At 37.8% G+C, this 14,725-nt stretch overlaps 1 protein-coding gene across 2 annotated transcripts; it reads left to right on the top strand.

Moving 5' to 3' along the window:
* Nucleotides 1-669: 669 nt before the first annotated feature.
* LOC147868155 (putative potassium transporter 12) lies at nt 670-13,584 on the top strand. Of its 2 annotated transcripts, XM_087315933.1 has the most exons (9): nt 670-980; nt 1,964-2,204; nt 2,516-2,764; nt 4,659-4,709; nt 4,804-5,064; nt 6,514-6,566; nt 8,149-8,263; nt 10,980-11,234; nt 12,048-13,584. In XM_087315933.1, the coding sequence occupies exons 1-9, from the start codon at nt 735-737 to the stop codon at nt 13,184-13,186; spliced, it is 2,610 nt and encodes an 869-aa protein (XP_087172059.1). In that variant the 5' UTR covers nt 670-734; the 3' UTR covers nt 13,187-13,584. The 2 variants fall into 2 exon arrangements, with proteins under 2 accessions (XP_087172059.1, XP_087172067.1); XM_087315941.1 differs by lacking the exon at nt 4,659-4,709.
* The last annotated feature ends 1,141 nt before the right edge of the window (nt 13,585-14,725 follow it).

Genomic DNA, 14,725 nt, shown 5'->3' with positions numbered 1-14,725 from the left:
TTCATGTTGATAAGAATATTCCTTCAAATAGCACTTATGAGGATTTTAATAACATTGAATTCTCATTTCGTTGCTCCTCTTAACGAGTATAGTTGAATTCCATACAAAATCTTGGATCTTTTATTACTTTCCATTATTTTGATGATGTAGATATGTGTGGGCGATGTAATTGATTCAAAACCAAATCATGTATGCTATTTAAGGTTTGAAATGGTCATCTAAAATTGACCATAGTTCACACGCCTGTTTGACTTTTTGTAGGGACATCATAATATTTGGCATTTATTGCCCATTCGATTTCGTCGAAGGACAAATTCCAAGCTAGGCAGATAAACAAATGTCCGAAGTGGAAGTCAGATCTCTCTTGTGCAGTGGGTGCGACATAGTTCTTACAAAGAGGTTTGGCACATGGGTTGGTTGGGATCACACCCTAATCCTTGTCGATCATAACCGACCCCATGTGCCAAACGTTTTTGTGTGGGTACAAGACCAAGTGGTCAAACCTAGCTCTATTGGCTAGCACAAAAGATGTGTTTTTTATTATTATCTAAACCAATAGAACTAGGTTTGAACACTTTGTACCCATACATATATTTGGGAAGGAAGGAGAAGGTTCGGCACCGAGCCTATCGGTTCGGTATATGGCACATACACTTGTCACCAAACCGAAGCTCATCCACAATATCATGGAGCAGTAGCAGCAGCAGGAGGAGGTGGAGGAGGAAGGCGAATCCATGGAAGCTCAGAACACGATCGAAGCCGAAGCTTCTCGCCCTCTCTTACCTGATCCTTCCAGAGATCCTGATGAAGAGAGGCCTTCCAGCAGTAGGCGCTCTTCTATTGCCAGCGACGGAATACCCAGGTCTCTTCCAGAATCTGAGATTCGACCGAGACTGAAGAGGACTGTTCCTCGTTTTGATTCTCTAGATGTCGAGACTGCGCATTTTTCAGGACCTTCTTATTCTCCTTATTCCCCCCAGGTTTGTTTTATTTTCTCTCCAGTCAAATTTTCTGTAAGTTTCGGTTCTTATTTACCGTAGAAATGTGTGTGAAATGCACAATACAATGGAATAAGGTTTTCATTGATCATATATACACATATAAAATATCTCAACATGGTTTCGCTGCGGGGCATGGTGTGTATCTATCTGAATTGTGCAAGGCGGGATAATCAGGGTTTGTAGGTTAGTTGCTCATTTTAGAGTTTGTATAGCTAAAGGTTATTGTTATATTTAGGGTTTATAACAATTGTACTGAATCTCCTTATGACCGAGACTTAAGAAATGTCATAAATGTGATAAAATTGCATAATCTTGGAGTTTTGAGGGGGTTATAGTTTTAATATTTAGGGTTGTCACTGATCATACAGACATCTCAGCAAGACATCGCCTTGAGGTCTGGTATAAGTCAACTTGCATCACATAAGGTGGTAGAACCAGGATTTCTAGATTAGTTTTCTTTATAGGGTTTGTAGAGTAAAGGACATTGTTACTTTTAGGGTTTAGACTCAGACATGGAATACTGATTTCTAAAATTGTACAAGGTGGAAAAATCAGGGTTTAATTGTAATTTTATTATCATGGACCAATTCCTGGAAAGTGGGGAATTGGTTCTCCCGCCCTGTTTCCTGTCATACTCTATCGTTGTTTCATTACTGGCAGTTGTTGTCTCTGCGTAGCTCTGTTGACATTAATGTTTTTCCCCCTCTAAATGGGGGCTCGATTGCCTTTGCCTGATAGTCGATGCTGGGGCTGGACATGAACTCTTGACGTATGTCTTACAAACCATTAGGTCACCCTCCTTGATAGAACTATTGTATCCCTAACCGAATAACTATATTCTTGGCATTTGTGCTATGCTTATTCTTTCCAAAACCATAAAAATGGGTTGAATATGCATTTTCTCATCGTACATTTGGAAATAACAATCCTATCTGACGTTTTCATTGGTGTTGTTTTTTCAGGAACAAAAATTCTCTGTAACTCTATCTCGCGCTTTCCAGGCAGTTGGTATACTCTACAGTGACCTGGGCACAAGTCCATTGTATGTGTATACCAATGCCTTTAATGCAGTAGGGATTGTTGGGCACATTGATATCTTGGGGGCACTTTCGATCATTATTTATACCCTTACCCTCATTGTGCTTATAAAATATGTTATTATTTTGCAACGATCCAATAGCAATGTGGACGATGATATCAAAGGTCATTTGCAGGAGGAATTTCTTCTTGAGCTTATTTGTTTTTGCACTAGCTTAGTAAGTTTCAGTTGGAGTCGAATGATAGATGGAAGTTTTTACCATGGGATTTAGTCTAAAATTAGTCAGGGAGAAACTGTAATCATAAGTATTTCCTTATTTACATGCAGAGGTTCCATCGAGTTTGATTATGTGAGAATTTGCATAACTATGGTACAGTGATGGAATCATAGATCTTAATAAGCCTAACATATGTAGTTTTGGAAAATCGATATCAAGCCAAAGTTTTATTGCTAAAATCAGTCGCAATTGCTGCAGGTGGCACATTCTCTTTGTACTCTTTGATTTGCCGATATGCAAAAGTTGGTCTTATGCCAAACAGGCAACCAGCTGATGACATGCTTTCTAATTATAAGATTGAAATTCCAACTCAGAGGCTACAGAGAGCCTTGACAGTGAAAGAGAAATTAGAGAAAAATAATGTTTGGAAAACCACGCTCCTCATTATGGCTCTCTTTGGAGCGAGCTTTATGATGGGGGATGGCATACTCACTCCTTGCATATCAGGTGCCTGTCCTCCTCCATTCATTCTCTAAATTATGGGTTTAAATCATTTCACAAGATCTCCTTGTCAAACACTGTGTTTGTGATTGATACTTTTGATTGCGAATTTTCTTTCATATTTTTAGGGCTTCTCTTTTCACTTTCTTGTGCCGGGGTTATTAATTCTTCTGTGATGCTAATCATCATCTTGAATAAGGCAATAGAGCAGTCTAACATACTACTATGTTTTTGAATAGACTCCCATAGGAAATTGACATAATTTAGAAATGCTGCAGTAAAATTCATTTATTTTAACCTTGAGATTCAGATAAAATTCAGAGTGCAATCTTGAGTGCTAATGTTGATTGTGCACTTTCTTTCATTTTTTTGTGGTTTCTGTTTCTCTCACTTGTACTGGGTATATTTATTCTTAAGCTTTCCCTTCCTAAGTCTCTGTCATGTGTCGCAGTTGTTAAGAGTTGTTATAGCAGTCAGGATGGTTGCATATTTATTTTTAATTGGTTCATATCCTCCTCTGTGAGATCTCTGAGAGTAAAATTAGAGGTCTAGTGTAGAGAACTTCCTCCAAAAATCTGCATTCTCTACACCCTCTATCTCTGCGCATTAAGTTATAGTTCATGCACATGAATGGAGACATGCACCATAGTCAATGGACAACCATGGTGGCACAATAAATGTATGTCCTCCAGACTCGAGTTTTGGCAGATGATGTGTTATTCTCACATACTTTGGATGGTATGCAACACTGACGTGATGTATTGGAAACATTCATTCAAATCGGAGAGGTAATTTTTAACGGGAACAAAACAAAAATGATGGGAATAAAGGAATATAACTAAGACACTACCCCAGTTTTACATGCAAGGGAGAACCAATACAAGTGGTGCAAAACTTCAAATATTCTGGTATTAATGTCCTGTTGACAAATACGTGGAATGTATGCTATGCGTTTAGAGGGTTGGAATAGTTATTATATGTTCGGGAATCAATACGCGAGAACGGGAAGTGAGATTGATGTTATTGAATGCTATGGTGGTCCAAGTGTTGCTTTATGGAGTGGAAATGTGGGGTGGCACTACCTCACTAATAAGAGAAAAATCCTCTCATTTATATCGGTGCATGACATTTTGAAATGGTTTAAAAGATGGTGAGTAAAAGATCTATTGGACCTCTTAGGTCATACTATGAGGTATGTCATCTTCAAGGATAGATTATTGGAGGCACTAATGATGAAATGGAAAGATTTGAAAATGTCAAAATTGGAATATTATATTTCAAAATTTACACCTCAATTCTGGTCCCGATACAATGCAAAAATGTTAGAATGTATCCAACTGCATCTTACTACCCCCATGAACCTTGGTTCTCAAAGAGCAATAATCATTCTTCAAACTCACTCACACAAGTTAGGTGTTGAGGTAGTATAATGACGTCATCACTCAGTTAGGAAGATATGCAAGGTATGCAATGCAAACCTAGTGGAGGATGAATATCACTTCTCGCATGCTCAACATATAAGATAATTCACGAGAAGTATGATGGCTTACTAGACGGGCACTGTAATTCAATTCACACTCAAATCTCCACCAAGAAGGGTGAGCACGTATGTGTGTGCATTATTTTCACATAGACAGTTTTAACCACAAAGTAATCAGCCCCCTTCTTAAAGCGTCACATACAAGTGTATATGTTTATTTGGTCGCAGAGTTCATGATTGGCCTCCTATTCTTATTCTTGAGGGCATACATGAAGCTCTAAATTGTTGATGAAGATGATTTATTGAACATATACATAAAGTTTATTTTGGCCTTGTAATCTCATCAATAAAATTGTTGGCTTGTTGATCACATGTCCAGCAAATCCAATCCCTGGTTTAATATCTACTTATTTGTTACAGTTACAGCTGCAGTCAGTGGGTTTCAAGTAGGAATACCCACACTATCACAAGGCAAGTAGTCAATATGTATTAACATCATACATCAGATGGCCATTTTCATATTGAGAATAATATTTTATTTTCTAAATTTTTTTCTTTGCAACAGATACGGTTGTTGGAGTTACAATTATGCTACTGGTTTTGCTATTTGTGATGCAAGGTTTTGGAACGGGGAAGATTGGTCGTATTTTTGCTCCCATCATGTGTGTGTGGTTTTTTTCTCTAGCAGCTATTGGTATATACAATATAATGGCATATGATTCAAGTGTTTTTCGGGCTATCAATCCAATGTTTGTATACTACTTCTTTCAAAAGAATGGATCAAATGCATTGCATGCTCTTGGAGGCCTTGTCCTTTGTATTTCAGGTAAGGCATTTGTTTTTCTTTAGCAATAAATTTGTTTATTAATATTCAAATGTATTTAGCCATCTAACGTAAATTTTGAAATAATAATTTGTTTTGCACTCATTTACGGCCTTACAAACAGGAATTGCATTTTGATTGCCTTAAAGCTATCACTAGCCTACAAACTATGCTGAATGCACCTAGCTTTTGGAAGTATTTTTTGAAAGTCCAAAAAACAAATATTGTGTCGTCCTGGCAGTGTATTAACAAATCTATGACCGTGCGCGCGGGAGATGCACAAGTTACTGCAGATCGCTGGCTGCAGCCCACATTGACCACTTTCAGAGGATGATGCATTTTTCTTTTGACTCCTTTAAGATACAATATATTAGAAGTATTGAATAGAAGATTCAACTATTAGGAAATTTATGGAAACCAGGTCTCAACAATGACAGAATGTTGATGAGGTAAAGTTTGAAGGATCTTGCGGAATAATTGTTCGTAGGCACCTGCATATATTAGAATGGAGTACAAATGATAATAGAAATTGACAGAAAAAAGATATGAAAACAGCTCTTTACAGTAAAAAAACAACCAAACAAAATGATAAGGTTTGTTAAGCATTAGGGTGGCCATCCCTTGTTTTCCTACCATACCGTCTGTCCCCATGACAAGTCACACCAAGACAACCTTGTGCCATCTCAACCTGTCGTGACATTGAATCACCAATTTATCCCCATTTCTATTCCTCCTGAGAGTACCTAAGTCCCTGAGACTATGCGCTGAATCTCATGTATGTGGTGTAGAAAGTATTCTTGAAGCCTGTTTCCATCAACCTTGAAGTTCTTGGCGCTCCAGCCTCCACATAAACTATTCTCATTGCTGATCATTTGGAGGGAGGTTAATCAGGCCTTGAGGTGGGGACGTTAAGGTTTTGTCTCTCTTTATGAGTTGGAGTTCTGATTGGGAAGCCCAATTGTGTGTCAAGTTTTTGCATAACCTGTATCAAACAAAGTGTCTTTACTTTATACAGAATGGTCTAGATGACATATCCACTTAGAATCATATTAGATATGCCTAAAACGTTCGTCAACATTTTAAGATGTGATCTCTTGTTTGGTGTTATAGTTGTCTTAAAAGAAGCTAATATAATCATTGTTTCTTCTATGCCTCTATTCACTAAGTTAGTATTGCATCAATAACATCAATCAATCCATGGACATAGAACTAATTAATGAAAGCTCTAAAAGATGGAATATCCTATAAGGTTTCATCAGAGTTTATGTTTCCTCGTCAATGAGAACTAAAGAAATGAAATGAGTAAACCATTGAAAGTAGTACTTCAATGTTTAGAAGGGTTAATCTATTTGCGGTACTTTGTATCAGGAAAATGAAATATTTTCAATAAAGATTCAAAGTGCCTAATCTATTTTTCTTTCAAAACAGATATAACTGCATTTTGTTTTGTAGGTGGAGAATTATTATTTGCAGATCTCGGAAAATTCCCAGCAAGCTCTATTCAGGTAATTGAGCTGCCACTATCTTTTTTGTGGGTTGAGCAACGAAATATCAAATTCATATAAAGAGTATTATCTGGAAGAATCTTTATTATAGCAATTTCCCTTAATAATCATGACTAATGGTATTAATGGAAATTTCCCCTAATAAGCAAGGAAATGTCAAATTCATATAAAAGAGTAATAATTGGAAAAAACTTATCAATGTCAATTTCCCTTAATAATAATTATAATTGTATCAATAGAGACAACAATTCAATGTGTTGTTATTTAGAATGTTTTTTTTGCCAAAAACGTGAGAGTGGCTGTATTCTAGGAGGGTTGTGCTGGAAATTGAAAAGAGCGGAGATAATGAAGCTCAATTAGAGAAATAAATTTGAGTTTCATCCTATTTCGAAAAAGAGTTGCATTAGAGCAACGGTCAGATTGAATGCTGTGGTGATTACTAAGCATGATCATAAACCCATGGGGAGAATAGAACATAATAAGAGAGATTTTATTGTTTATGTGGGAGGTCAAATATGACCATTGGGATAAAGGTGAGGCATTTTCATGTAGTGTGTGGGTTAGATAAGTGTTCAATGTTCAAGAATTTTACCAATGAATATTGCAATTGAGAGTGCACATTGTGACTGAGAGAGAAATATGTGGGGATAGCTCATGATTGAAACATACATAGTTGATGAATCTCCTTGGTGGAGCATCAACATGCCATAACACATCAAATAGATGTGATCTAAGTTTTATGGAAGAGATGGTGCAGATATGATCAATCGTATACCAACTTTCTTATTGGTAGCCTCACCAACTGAAAGGAGGAATTGGATGCTATATTCCTAATCATGGAAGATCGTCCAGTGTTTATGGGTCCTACTAATGGAGTTCCCTCAGATGGTAATAACCTGATTCGAGCGAGATATGTCATGGGATGGCATACCTAGAATGGCTCTCTGTCGCTGAAAATAGAAGATTTCTTTGGAGGGTGAAAATATAAGATTTCTCCAGAGGATCTAACCTACGGATCTTGTAACTCGATAGATCGTTTTGACAGAATTGAGGTAGATAATCCAAAACATCAGAACTTTCTTGTTGGGGAAGTCCATAATTGATCTGACTACTTGATAAATTAGAATTGGAATTCGATTTTGACTGAAGTGATATAAGGATATGATCTTTCATGTATGGTTGATTGTGGTTCGCTCATTCAGGGTCAAAAATGATTTTGTAGTTTGGCACGGCATACATAATATAATGTGTGATTGGGTTTTAGAGAAAGAAAATTGGGACACCAAGATCTTTTGGTGGAGGAGAGAACATTTGATATTGTTTGGAATCTGGAACTATTTTGGGAATTCAGTATTGTTTTCATATGTTTGGAGCTCGTGGAGAGACCATTTGAGATTGTTTGGAATCTGGAACTATTTTGGGAATTCTGTATTGGTTTTATATGTTTGGAGCTTGTGACTGCAGCTTTTATCATTATTTCCATAACCCACTTATTATGTTGATAACTGCTCTATTTAAAGTTTCAACACTAATTAACATTATGAGTAGTGATCCATTAATATGCCAAATGTTCTCTTTACAGATTGCATTTTCATTCATCGTTTATCCTTGCTTATTGTTAACATACATTGGTCAAGCTGCATACTTGATGGAAAATCCTCAAAGAGTAAATAATGTATTCTACAACTCAATTCCAGGCAAGCTCCTTTCAAATAACTTGGGGAAGTGCATTGCAGTCATAAGTTTTATATTGTAAAGATTAGGTTTGTTGCAATCTTTTCCTATTTATTGTGCGTAAATAGGTATGGTATGTTTTCGAATCATCAAAATTGAAGATTACAATTATTGTATTGTAGCAAAAACTTTATGTAATAGTGAGTTGTTCCCACCCTCCAGTCAATGACAAAATTTGCAGCTTTTCCAGCTGCAGTGGAATGAAACATTGGTCTGCAGTGATCTAACCAATTCCAAGAGTTAGCTGACACTTCCAAAAAAGGGGAGGAATTCTGTAGGGAAAACTGTAGTGAGAAGAGCTTGGGCCCACACTACACATAATAATGCTGCCTATGACTGGAGTAGAAAAAGTATTTCCCAAAAGAGAAGACTTCTCTGCACTAGCTAAGTGGATGATTATCATTTGGCCCTGCCTTTTCTTTCACAAATGGTTTTCTTGCAGATGGGTGGTGTCCTGGCAGAACCTTGCCATTCCACTAGTGGCAGGTGGTGAAATCTCTGTCTAAATAATCAAAGAGCAGTTGAGCTAATTTTTTGTCTTGCTACATCTGCAAAAAAAACTCCCTAGGAATGTGTTTTCTATTTGCAGGGCAACAAAGTCATTGCACTCCAGTCATACCTTTCTGCTCAATGTTGATCAAACTATGCTATCCATGGTGAGTAGCATATCCTGCTCCTCTATATCCACATCAGTTTGTCCAGAATCAGGTGTAGCTATTTGTAAAGTTTGTCAATCTTTCAAGATTGGAAAATGTGGCTGCTTTGACCTCAGTAAATCCATTCACTCCATTGCCTGAGAGGTAATGAAGTTTCAAGATGATAAGATAGCTAGCTCTGAAGAAAATGACTACTCTCTAATGCCAATAAATCAAAACTGAAACTTCATGAACCTGCCAATAATACATCTCATGCATGACAGTTTTGACCGCAAGGGATGTTTCAGATGAAGCCTAAACACTGTAAAAAAAGAGAACATACACACACATGCACAAAGCTTCTATTGCAACATAAGGAAACAATGTTGGGCCATATGATACATGTTTCAGATGAAGCCTAAACACTGAAAAAGGAGGAACACACACACATATACATGCACCTATGCACAAAGCTTCTATTGCAAGATAAAGGAAACAATGTTTGGCCATATGGGGGTGTAGTTCAATGAGTAGTATGTATTAACATTATCAGTTCAAGTCTGATCGTCTCGAGGTATACAAATTGGCACATTAGATAGAAATCCAGCAGATCCCCTGACCTGATCCCACAGGCGACATACGTTCATAACAAAGAGTGTCTTCTCTCATGTGCATTAAACTTTTTCATCCAGATAAACTACAAATTTGGAAATAGTATCACATTTTGGTATATTTGGAAGGCCTGATGTTTGAAGGTTTTCAAAAATGTGATTGAATGACCTGCACAGATAATTTCCGGAATTTGGACAGAAATTGTGCATAATCTTAGAGGTCCTTTGGATAACATAAAAGGTAGTACGCAACGGGCAGTTACAATGATTGGAGTTTCATGGCATATGAGACAAAGGAATATTTTATAGGCATATTTCTGACAAGGTAAAGTGGTTCTACTCGACACTGAAGTATTTATTTAAGCCGCCAGTGAGAACTTACCATGGGGGTCATTACCTATATGTACACACTTAATATACAGCCTTAGGGCGTTTCTTAATACTAATGTAATATCTTTCTTGGAAAAAAAAAACTACAGATTATGGCCAGAATTTCCAGGGCAGGCTTATTGTCTGCCTAATGTGCATGCATACACCATCCCTTCATGGGGAATTCATTACAACCATACACACAGCAGAAAGGCTGCCTCTTACAACCCATTTTTTACTACTACAGAGCATGCATTCTTTTTGATTGTCTGCGTGAAGGCCTAGAAATTACCATGAATATCGAGAACAGACAAGGAAGGCTGCAAAATACAAGTACAAATTGCTTGAATTGATTTGATTTTTTGTTTTAATTTCTTGGGATTTAAGTTTGGAATGAATTAATATATACAACGAGGAAATATTAGTAGCTATTCATCTAGTGGGTTTTATTTCCCTCAGTCAAAACACTGTCAAAATTTCAGAGCGACTTTCAGGGCACAAAGCAAAGCTATTTAAATTGATTTTATAGCATTTCTTAGCTCTTAAGAGGCTATGAGGAACCCCCTCTCTTGACACCCAAGAAAGATTCTAGCTGTGACTTGAGGTTTATGATATGTTGATTGTTTAAATGCATGTAGTAAGGATGATAACACATTATCACTCTCCATCGGATGCTTCATTCTGTTCTTTGAAGCCTTTCAATTGATGAACGCTTGCCATTCATCAGGAAATTCTTTCTTATAGTTGCATTTATTCTTCCTAGAAGCTTTAGAGTATTCAGTCATGGGTACATAAATCATGACAAGTCAATTGTTGGAATCTTCTTCTCATGCAGTCGGAGACATTACAGAATTAGATCATTAGAATGTGCCTGTAAGTAAGCACATCCTAGATTGATTCACTCACTGTCTGTAATTTCAATATTAACCTTGGGTATGTGCTCATGCATATTTACCTCGTTTTCTCAGTATCTGTATCCTTATTAATGGGGTGCTGGACCTTGTTGAGTTTTTAAAGTTCCAGTAATGGTTTTTCTGTAGTTGATTCATCTTTGTCTTTTCCAGGAGCATTATTATGGCCACTTTTATTGCTTGCAGTCTCCGCTGCATTGATAGCAAGTCGGTCTGTGATATTAGCTACATTTTCTGTCATCAAAATGGCAGTGGCATTAGATTTCTTTCCACGACTGAAGATAATTCACACATCAAGGCGCGTTATGGAACAGATTTATATTCCTGTCATGAATTGTTTTTTTATGATCATGTGTGTGATCATAACACTTTCATTAAGGGAAATGCACCTGATTGGGCATGCTTATGGTAAGTGAGAACAATCCTTGTGTATTGTGGGTTTGGGTATACTATGAGGTAACGCATCGATGATGGATGGGTAATTTTGATCATTAGAGGACTCCCACATCATTGCTTAAAGCGTGCTTATGATAAGTGACTAACCTGTGTGCATTGGGTTTGGGTAGGAATCGGCAACGGCTTGGCTCAGGTTTGAGCTTGGTTCGGCTTAGCTTGAGCCTTGCCAAACCGGCTCAAACCGGTTAAGCCGTTTACCAAACGTGAGAGAGAGGGAGAGGTTGGGAGAACTACACAAACGAGAGAGAGAGAGAGAGAGAGAGAGAGAGAGAGAGAGAGAGAGAGAGAGAGAGAGAGAGAGAGAGAAAGAAAGAAAGATATATTAACGTCTTTTAAGAGGCCAAAATGGCCTATAAGACCGAGAGAGAGAGAGAGGTTTCCAAACCGGTTTATAAGCCATTTACCAAACCAGTTCACTAACCGGTTTAGGGGTCGGTTTGGTTCAGGTTTGAGAACCCCTAAACCGGTTTAGGCTTAACCGGTTTGGCTTGGATCAGGCCAAACCGGCTAAGCCTAAACCGAACCGTTGCCGATTCCTAGGTTTGGGTATACAAAGTAACAAGTCTATGATGAGTAGGAATTTTGATCATTGAAAGGAACCATTGCTTAAGGGATTGCATTAATCTGGTTGTGCTATGGGCTTATCACTAGGATGAAGCCATAGAACAAACCCCATTCAGAGAATGTATAAGTAGAGAGCTAAGTGTCATGAAACATTTGCCCTTATCTTTTTTTATCTTAGCCTAAACTCTGAATTTTTGACAGGTGTTGCACTCTTAGGAAACATGCTCATTACTACAGCATTTGTCACATTAATCATGGTCTTGGTTTGGCAGACATCACTTTGTGTAGCCCTCACATTTGTATTCATAATCGGAGCTGTGGAGTTGGCCTACTTGTCAGCAGTACTCTTGGAAGTTGAGCAAGGTGGATGGATACCTCTTGCATTAGCATTCGTTTTTGTCCTTGTTATGTTCATTTGGCATTATGGCACAAGAATGAAATATCAGTGTGAGATTGAACAGAAGATCTCGATGGATTATATGCTAGAGCTCGGTGCAAATCTTGGAACCATAAGAGTTCCTGGTATAGGTCTTCTTTATAATGAGCTAGTACATGGTGTTCCTGCAATCTTTGGGTACTTAATGAAAAACCTTCCAGCCATACATTCAGTCATAGTTTTCGTGTGTATAAAATATGTGCCTGTTGCAGTCGTACCACAATCAGATCGCTTCCATTTCCGGCGTGTTGGTCCTCGTGCTTATCATCTCTTTAGATGTGTCGTGAGATATGGTTACAAGGATGTCCGCAAGGAGAATCATTATATATTTGAACAGTTACTTCTCCAGAGCTTGGAAACTTTCATTCAGACAGAGGCACAAGATTATGCATTAGAATTTAATAGTGATAGAATGGAGAGTGTTGAAACTTCCGTTCAGAAAGAGGTGCAAGAGTATGCATCGGAATCCGGTATTCATGGAATAGAGAGTGATGATAGAGAGAAAACGGAGATTGCAGCCCCGTCTGAACTGTGTTTGATGTCAGATACATTTATTCGCCCTTTCTTAGCAGCTGAGAATTTTCAAAACATGGATCTTGAAACACTTTCTGATCCTTCAGTGGGGAGCTTGCTTTCAGACTTTCCATCAGATGCACCAAGCTCCATAAATCTTGATGATGATGCTGTCATGGAGCTTGAAGCTGTACGGGATACAGAAGAGTCAGGGGCGGTTTATCTCCTTAGTCACGCGGATGTCCGAGCCAAAAAACAGTCATGGTTCATCAAGAAGCTTGTCATCAATTACTTTTATTCTTTCTTGTCGCGAAATTGCCGAGCCACTAGTGAAGCTCTCGCTGTTCCTCATACTCGCCTGATTCAAGTAGGAATGACATACATGGTTTAGATATATTTAGTCTACCTATTGTAACTACAATGATTCTTCATAAGACCATTCTTTCCAGGACTACTATAAATATTAGTAGTGTACCTACCCTTACTACGATGATTCTTTGTAGGAGAATTCTTTCCAAGACAAATATATCCTGGTATCTTGTACAATGTATAGATGTAACCGAGTCTGGGTACACATTAGACCGAACTATTATATAGTTACAAATGTGTGCACACATGCTAAATAATTTCTCGTTCACTTATTGGTTCTCATTCATTTCTATCCATCAGCTCTCTCTATATTTAACCATTGCAACCTGAATTTGTGAATGGAGCAAAAGGGGAGTCACTTGTTATTTAATTATACACAATGATAACTTTGAAAAGATAGCCAAATTTGTTCTCTTGTGATATTTATTCATCATTCAATTTTAGAATATGAAGAGTTTGTACTTATTTGGATGTCTCTTATGTTTTAGCATCTCAAAGGCCTTGCTTTTTCAAGAAATCCCCTAAATTTTAGCTCAAATCTCTCTCTCTCTCTCTCTCTCTCTCTCTCTCTCTCTCTCTCTCTCTCTCTTTGTGTGTGTGTGTGTCTCCATTGGTGATATAAGCAAGTGTTAGGTTGAGTTGGGTGTATATGGGTTTACTAGAGGACATCACAAGCCCATCAGTGTGAAGCAAGGATGCTACTCACCTACCCTATTTGGACTCTACATCAAATAGGGGAGTACAAGACATACGGAGGTGATTAGGTATGGTCATCCATGTTCTTCTTTACATTGATGACATAATCTTGGTCTTTGAATCTTATGCATATCTATAACGTCATGTCAATGGCTAGATGATTTTTATGGCAAAAAAAGGCTCTCAGTTGGTAGACCAGAGGACTGAAAATCCTCACATCAATTTGTCAGCAAGTTGAAGTTGTGGATTCCTGTATCGAGGAGGGACATTTACGTGCTGGATACCTATATTTAGGAGTGACATTTACATGCACAAAAGGTCGCTTCTCTACGAAAATACAATACCACTGATAAACTCACTTAAGGCTATTAGTAGCCACAACCATGTTGGAATGACAATACCACCGGGAACTCTTGGAACCATGTATCAAAGTGGCATTTTAACACCCTTGCTATATCCATGTATGGGGCAAATGTATGGGTCCCGTGCCTCCCCATGTACAATTGGACACAAATAGAGAGTCCCATGCCTCCCTATATACACTTGAACACAAACAAAGTCTCTATCCCACACAAGATTATCCAAACTGGAGTGGCAACACCACTTGTGATGGTACAACTGTTATTCCAAATAATGAACTTTATCCATTGGAAGTGAACAACTTTATATATGCGACATTCAAAGGATCAAAGAAAATGGCCATAATAGTATACGAAGAAAGATCATGGTACTCACAAATTGAAGCATTGGGAACTTACCACCTTTTATATATTGTATACCTATTCAAAATGATGAATGGAACAATGGATTATTGCAAGACCTATGGCAACGCACAATACATTCAAAAGACTTCTATAATAACAAG

The sequence above is a fragment of the Azolla caroliniana genome, unplaced genomic scaffold, assembly GCF_043228905.1.
Source record: "Azolla caroliniana isolate FFs.n. ecotype wild unplaced genomic scaffold, voAzoCaro1.0.p SCAF_1, whole genome shotgun sequence".
Lineage (NCBI taxonomy): Eukaryota > Viridiplantae > Streptophyta > Polypodiopsida > Salviniales > Salviniaceae > Azolla > Azolla caroliniana.
This window is presented reverse-complemented; position numbering and strand designations above follow the sequence as displayed.